Genomic DNA, 8,939 nt, shown 5'->3' with positions numbered 1-8,939 from the left:
TTCTCTCCCCGTATCCCCGTGTCTCTGTGTCTCTCCCCGCGTCTTCATGTCCCCGTGTTCCCGTGTCTCTGTGTCTCTCCCCGCGTCTCCGTGTCTCTCCCCGCGTCTTCATGTCCCCGTGTTCCCGTGTCTCTGTGTCTCTCCCCGCGTCTCTCACCGCGTCTCTCCCCGTGTCTCTCCCCGTGTCTCTCCCCGTCTCTCGCCCCGTATCCCCGTGTCTCTGTGTCTCTCCCCGCGTCTCTCCCCCGTTTCTCTCCCCGTATCCCCGTGTCTCTGTGTCTCTCCCCGTGTCTCTCCCCGTTTCTCTCCCCGTATCCCCGTGTCTCTGTGTCTCTCCCCGCGTCTCCGTGTCCCCGTGTCTCTGTGTCTCTCCCCGCGTCTTCATGTCCCCGTGTTCCCGTGTCTCTGTGTCTCTCCCCGCGTCTCTCACCGCGTCTCTCCCCGTGTCTCTCCCCGTGTCTCTCCCCGTCTCTCGCCCCGTGTCCCCGTGTCTCTCCCTGTGTCCCCGTGTCTCTCCCTGTGTCCCCGTGTCTCCGTGTCTCCGCGTCTCCGTGTCTCTCCCCGTGTCTCCGCGTCTCTGCAGTCAGCCGAAGGTGCTCTCGCCGCTGTAGGCCACGTACAGGAACCCGTCCTCATCCTTGTGATCCTCGTACAGCTGGCCCATGCTCAGACTGCGGACACATGGAGGAGAGACAAAGACGGCCGGGGAGGAGGTGGGGGGGCATGGGAGTGACAGAGACCCATAGACTCATCACACAGAGACCCGTAGACTTATCACACAGAGACCCATAGACTCACACAGAGACCCATAGACTCCCCACACAGAGACCCATAGACTCATCACACAGAGACCCATAGACTCACCACACAGAGACCCATAGACTCACCACACAGAGACCCATAGACTCCCCACACAGAGACCCATAGACTCATCACACAGAGACCCATAGACTCCCCACACAGAGACCCATAGACTCATCACACAGAGACCCAAAGACTCACCACACAGAGACCCATAGACTCACCACACTAAAAACCATAAACTCACACAGAGACCCATAGACTCACACAGAGACCCATAAACTCCCCACACAGAGACACATAGACACACCACACAGAGACCCACAGACTCATCACACAGAGACCCATAGACTCACACAGAGACCCATAGACTCACCACACAGAGACCCATAGACTCACCACACAGATACCCATAGACTCACCACACCACACAGAAAACCATAGACTCACACAAAGACCCATAGACTCACACAGAGACCCATAAACTCCCCACACAGAGACCCATAGCCCCCTCGATCCGGCCGAACAAAAGCTGTTTAGGCATGCGGTGGCTGGGCATGTGGGCTACATGACCCAGCCAACACAGCCTTGCCTGCCGGAGGAGCTCACCAATGGGACTTTGCCCAGATCTTTCATGGATTTGTGAGCTCCTCTCACAATCCAGCCTGCAAGTCAAACCCAGGATGGATCGTAGGCAGGCCAGCCCCGGCACGCACGCACGCACACACCCACACGCACACACACACACACGCACACGCACACACACGCACATACACACACGCACGCACACACACACACACGCACACACGCACACACCCACACGCACGCACACACACACACACGCACACAGACACACACACGCACATACACACACACGCACACGCACGCACACACACGCACACGCACACACGTGCGTGCGTGTGCGTGCGCGTACCTCGACTGTGGCACCGTATTGTCTATGAAGAGGAAGATTGCGCTCTCCGCTGCGAGCTGGATCTTCATGCGCACTATCCACATGAACTGGGCGATGGTGATGTCGGACAGCACCAGGTACTTGCGCTTGTCGATGTCTCCGATGTGGGAGCCAGCGACCTTCTCAACGATCACCTTCAAGAGGTGCCGGGGACGGTGGGGGGTCAAGGGGGGTGAGCCACAAAACTCATCACACAGCAGAGACCCATAGACTCATCACACAGCAGAGAGCCATGGACTCATCACACAGCAGAGAGCCATGGACTCATCACACAGCAGAGACCCATAGACTCATCACACAGCAGAGAGCCATAGACTCATCACACAGCAGAGAGCCATAGACTCATCACACAGCAGAGAGCCATAGACTCATCACACAGCAGAGACCCATAGACTCATCACACAGCAGAGAGCCATAGACTCATCACACAGCAAAGAGCCATAGACTCATCACACAGCAGAGAGCCATAGACTCATCACACAGCAGAGACCCACAGACTCATCACACAGCAGAAACCCACAGACTCATCACACAGCAGAGAGCCATAGACTCATCACACAACAGAGACCCACAGACTCATCACACAGCAGAGAGCCGTAGACTCACCACACAACAGAGACCCATAGACTCATCACACAGCAGAGAGCCGTAGACTCATCACAGAGCAGAGACCCATAGACTCATCACACAGCAGAGAGCCATAGACTCATCACACAGCAGAGACCCATAGACTCATCACACAGCAGAGACCCATAGACTCACCACACAACAGTGACCCATAGACTCATCACACAGCAGAAACCCACAGACTCATCACACAGCAGAAACCCACAGACTCATCACACAGCAGAGAGCCATAGACTCATCACACAGCAGAGAGCCATAGACTCATCACACAGCAGAGACCCACAGACTCATCACACAGCAGAGAGCCGTAGACTCATCACAGAGAGCCATAGACTCATCACACAGCAGAGAGCCATAGACTCATCACACAGCAGAGACCCATAGACTCATCACACAGCAGAGACCCACAGACTCATCACACAGCAGAGACCCACAGACTCATCACACAACAGAGACCCACAGACTCATCACACAGCAGAGACCCATAGACTCATCACACAGCAGAGACCCACAGACTCATCACACAGCAGAGAGCCATAGACTCATCACACAGCAGAGACCCACAGACTCATCACACAGCAGAGACCCATAGACTCATCACACAGCAGAGAGCCATAGACTCATCACACAGCAGAGAGCCATAGACTCATCACACAGCAGAGACCCATAGACTCATCACACAGCAGAGAGCCATAGACTCATCACACAGCAGAGAGCTATAGACTCATCACACAGCAGAGAGCCATAAACTCATCACACAGCAGAGACCCATAGACTCATCACACAACAGAGACCCACAGACTCATCACATAGCAGAGACCCATAGACTCATCACACAGCAGAGAGCCATAGACTCATCACACAGCAGAGACCCAGAGACTCATCACACAGCAGAGAGCCATAGACTCATCACACAGCAGAGAGCCATAGACTCATCACACAGCAGAGACCCATAGACTCATCACACAGCAGAGAGCCATAGACTCATCACACAGCAGAGAGCCATAAACTCATCACACAGCAGAGACCCATAGACTCATCACACAACAGAGACCCACAGACTCATCACACAGCAGAGACCCATAGACTCATCACACAGCAGAGACCCATAGACTCATCACACAGCAGAGACCCATAGACTCATCACACAGCAGAGACCCATAGACTCATCACACAACAGAGACCCACAGACTCATCACACAGCAGAGACCCATAGACTCATCACACAACAGAGACCCACAGACTCATCACACAGCAGAGACCCATAGACTCATCACACAGCAGAGACCCATAGACTCATCACACAGCAGAGACCCACAGACTCATCACACAGCAGAGACCCATAGACTCATCACACAGCAGAGAGCCACAGACTCATCACACAACAGAGACCCACAGACTCATCACACAACAGAGAGCCATAGACTCATCACACAGCAGAGACCCACAGACTCATCACACAAGCAGAGACCCATATACTCATCACACAACAGAGACCCATAGACTCATCACACAGCAGAGACCCATAGACTCATCACACAGCAGAGACCCATAGACTCATCACACAACAGAGACCCATAGACTCATCACACAGCAGAGACCCACAGACGCATCACACAGCAGAGACCCATTAGACTCATCACACAGCAGAGACCCACAGACTCATCACACAGCAGAGACCCATAGACTCATCACACAACAGAGACCCATAGACTCATCACACAGCAGAGACCCACAGACTCATCACACAGCAGAGACCCATAGACTCATCACACAGCAGAGACCCACAGACTCATCACACAGCAGAGACCCACAGACTCATCACACAGCAGAGACCCATAGACTCATCACACAGCAGAGACCCACAGACTCATCACACAGCAGAGACCCATAGACTCATCACACAACAGAGACCCACAGACTCATCACACAGCAAAGACCCATAGACTCATCACACAACAGAGACCCACAGACTCATCACACAACAGAGAGCCATAGACTCATCACACAGCAGAGACCCACAGACTCATCACACAGCAGAGACCCACAGACTCATCACACAGCAGAGACCCACAGACTCATCACACAGCAGAGACCCACAGACTCATCACACAACAGAGAGCCATAGACTCATCACACAGCAGAGACCCACAGACTCATCACACAGCAGAGACCCACAGACTCATCACACAGCAGAGAGCCATAGACTCATCACACAGCAGAGAGCCATAGACGCCGTGGCAAGGAGACGTTGTCTATGGGGTTGGAGGGACACGGAAGGATGGGGACGCCGCTTTGCTGGCGATTGTTTTTGCTTTTCGTGAATAAACTCTCCTAACAACAGACGAACTCACGTCCTGAAAGTTGTCATGTTAACTGACTCGCTTGGTCTACAGGAGGTCGTGGGTTCGATCCAATGACCCTGGGAGATGTTGACTACCTCGCCTGGTCTACAGGAGGTCGTGGGTTCGATCCCCGACCCTGGCGATGCCTGCTGCTGCTGCTGCTGTATATTTGGAGTTTGTGTGTCTCTCTCTCACCGTGGTGGTCTCGTGGTTGTGGTGATGTTGTGGTGAGGCTGTGGTGATGATGTGGTGATTGTTGTGGTGATGTTGTGTGATGTTGTGGGTGAGTGTGTGTGATGTTGTGGTGAGGCTGTGGTGATGCTGTGGTGATGCTGTGGTGAGTGTGTGGTGATGCTGTGGTGAGTGTGTGGTGATGCTGTGGTGATGCTGTGGTGAGTGTGTGGTGATGTTGTGGTGAGGCTGTGGTGATGCTGTGGTGATGCTGTGGTGAGTGTGTGGTGATGCTGTGGTGAGTGTGTGGTGATGCTGTGGTGATGCTGTGGTGAGTGTGTGGTGATGTTGTGGTGAGTGTGTGGTGATGCTGTGGTGATGCTGTGGTGATGCTGTGGTGATGTTGTGGTGATGTTGTGGTGAGTGTGTGGTGATGCTGTGGTGATGTTGTGGTGAGTGTGTGGTGATGCTGTGGTGATGCTGTGGTGAGTGTGTGGTGATGCTGTGGTGATGATGTGGTGATGTTGTGGTGAGGCTGTGGTGATGATGTGGTGATGTTGTGGTGATGTTGTGGCGATGTTGTGGTGAGTGTGTGGTGATGCTGTGGTGATGCTGTGGTGAGTGTGTGGTGATGTTGTGGTGAGTGTGTGGTGATGCTGTGGTGATGCTGTGGTGAGTGTGTGGTGATGCTGTGGTGATGATGTGGTGATGTTGTGGTGAGGCTGTGGTGATGATGTGGTGATGTTGTGGTGATGTTGTGGTGATGTTGTGGTGATTGTGTGGTGATGCTGTGGTGATGCTGTGGTGAGTGTGTGGTGATGTTGTGGTGAGTGTGTGGTGATGCTGTGGTGATGCTGTGGTGAGTGTGTGGTGATGCTGTGGTTAGTGTGTGGTGATGTTGTGGTGAGTGTGTGGTGATGCTGTGGTGATGCTGTGGTGAGTGTGTGGTGATGCCCAGTGTGGTGATGCTGTGGTGATGCTGTGGTGATGCTGTGGTAAGTGTGTGGTGATGCCCAGTGTGGTGATGCCCAGTGTGGTGAGTTACCGGTACATGGTCCGGGTATTTGGCACGGATCTTGGTCGCCTGCACGCTGCGGTGATCTGCAAACAGAGAACAACAAACAAACACCATCATCACCATCATCACCATCACCATCATCACCATCACCATCATCACCATCACCATCATCACCATCATCACCATCACCATCATCACCATCATCATCACCATCATCACCATCACCATCATCACCATCATCCTCATCACCATCATCACCATCATCATCACCATCACCATCATCACCATCATCACCATAATCATCATCACCATCACCATCATCACCATCATCACCATCATCATCATCACCATCACCATCATCACCATCACCATCATCACCATCACCATCATCACCATCATCACCATCACCATCATCACCATCACCATCATCACCATCATCATCACCATCATCACCATCATCACCATCACCATCATCACCATCATTCATCACCATCATCACCATCATCACCATCATTATCACCATCATTATCACCATCACCATCATCACCATCATCACCATCACCATCATCACCACCATGATCACCATCACCATCATCACCATCATCATCACCATCATCACCATCATCACCATCACCACCATCATCATCACCATCATCACCATCATCACCATCACCATCATCACCATCATCACCATCACCATCATCACCACCATCATCATCACCATCATCACCATCATCATCACCATCATCATCATCACCATCATCACCATCATCATCATCACCATCATCACCATAATCACCATCATCACCATCACCACCATCACCATCATCATCACCATCATCAACATCATCACCATCATCATCACCATCATCACCATCATCATCACCATCATCACCATCACCATCATCACCATCATCACCATCATCATCACCATCATCATCATCACCATCATCATCATCACCATCATCATCACCATCATCATCATCACCATCATCATCATCACCACCATCATCACCATCACCACCATCATCACCATCACCATCATCACCATCATTATCACCATCATCACCATCATCACCATCATCACCATCATGATCATCACCACCATCATCACCATCATCACCATCACCATCATCACCATCATCATCACCATCATCATCACCATCATCACCATCATCATCACCATCATCACCATCATCACCATCACCATCATCACCATCATCACCATCATCACCATCATCACCATCACCATCATCACCATCATCATCACCATCATCATCATCATCACCACATCATCATCACCATCATCACCATTATCACCATCATCATCACCATCATCATCATCACCATCATCACCATCATCACCTTCATCACCATCACCATCATCACCATCATCATCATCACCACCATCATCATCACCATCATCACATCACCATCATCATCATCACCACCATCATCATCATCTTCATTATCATCATCACCATCAGGGTCACAGTAGAGACCAGCTTTCAGGGTCGGTGTCTAGAGTTGTGGTGTATAGTAGTGTATAGTGTCGTGTATAGTAATGTATAGTACACTAGAGTAGAGTACACTATACACTACTATACACTACACTATACACTACTATACACTACTATACACTACACACTACTATAGACTACATTATAGACTACACTATACACTACACTATTATACACTACACTATACACTACGTTATACACTACACTATACGCTACTATACACTACACTATACACTACACTATACACTACACTATACACTATACTATACACTACACTACACACTACACTATACACTACACTACTACACACTACACTATACACTACACTATACACTACACTATACACTACACTATACACTACACTATACACTACACTATGCACTACACTAAGCCTGACCCATCGGCTGTGTGGTCGAGGGGTGGTGGCTTGAACGACGCAACATTTATATTATTTACGCGATCTAACACAACAACAACAACATCAACAACATCAACAACATCAACATCAACAACATCAATAACAACAACATCAACAACATCAACAACATCAACAACAACAACATCAACAACAACAACATCAATAACAACATCAACATCATCAACAACATCAACATAATCAACAACATCAACAACAACATCAACAACATCATCAACAACATCAACAACATCATCAACAACATCAACAACATAAACAACATCAACAACAACATCAACAACAACATCAACATCAACATCATCAACAACATCAACATCATCAACAACATCAACAACATCAACATCATCAACAACATCAACATAATCAACAACAACATCAACAACATCAACAACACAATAGAAAGGGCCCCCCCCCCACCCCCCATGTTCTGTACGATGTTGGCCACACGAAAGCCTCACTACGTGAACTCACCCAGAGAGTGGTCTTCCTTGAACATCCACTTCATTCTGACGACGTTCACAACAACAACAACAACAAACAACAACAAACAACAAAATGTAGAATTATTATTATTAAGTTATTTAAACTCCCAAAACAGCTGGTCGAGACGTGGGGCTACAGCAGGTGGCGTCACAAACGTCACGTGGATCAGTTGTCTCGACGCATCACGTCATCCACGAACTCTACCATCACTCCACCATCAATAGGGGGTGGCGAGAAGAGTTGGTCTCTCCCAAACAATACTGGGTGGTCTACTTCTCTCACAGCCCATACCACTTTCCCGCTCCAACCTCCCCACCACCGCCCCCATTGATTAACATGGGACTGGTGGTCTACTTCTCTCACAACCTCCTACCACTTTCCCGATCCAATCTTCCTACTACCTCCCCCATCACATACCTGCATTTCCCACAAATATGCTGAATTCCTCTTGATATGCACATTTTTTTTGTCAAGGCGCCCTTTCCCCCCCTTCCAACCCAGCTTAAATACATGCTCCAAGCTCGTGTGCTGTTTCATTCAGACGCTGTCGCCTCGACAGACCTGG

The 8,939-nt window shown here is 50.0% G+C and overlaps 1 protein-coding gene across 1 annotated transcript; it reads right to left on the bottom strand.

Annotated features, from left to right (window-relative positions):
* Positions 1–565: 565 nt before the first annotated feature.
* Positions 566–8,396, bottom strand: LOC133362631 (gamma-aminobutyric acid receptor-associated protein-like 2). The gene is made up of 4 exons (XM_061581547.1): positions 8,363–8,396; positions 5,963–6,018; positions 1,736–1,908; positions 566–671 (listed from the first exon to the last, which is right to left on the bottom strand). The coding sequence occupies exons 1-4, from the start codon at positions 8,394–8,396 to the stop codon at positions 584–586; spliced, it is 351 nt and encodes a 116-aa protein (XP_061437531.1). The 3' UTR covers positions 566–583.
* Between the last annotated feature and the right edge of the window lie 543 nt (positions 8,397–8,939).

The sequence above is a fragment of the Lethenteron reissneri genome, unplaced genomic scaffold (assembly GCF_015708825.2).
Source record: "Lethenteron reissneri isolate LAM-NWPU_2019-01 unplaced genomic scaffold, ASM1570882v1 scaffold_1558, whole genome shotgun sequence".
Classification (NCBI taxonomy): domain Eukaryota; kingdom Metazoa; phylum Chordata; class Hyperoartia; order Petromyzontiformes; family Petromyzontidae; genus Lethenteron; species Lethenteron reissneri.
The sequence above is the reverse complement of the archived record's forward strand: the minus strand, read 5'-3'. Positions and strand labels throughout refer to the sequence as shown.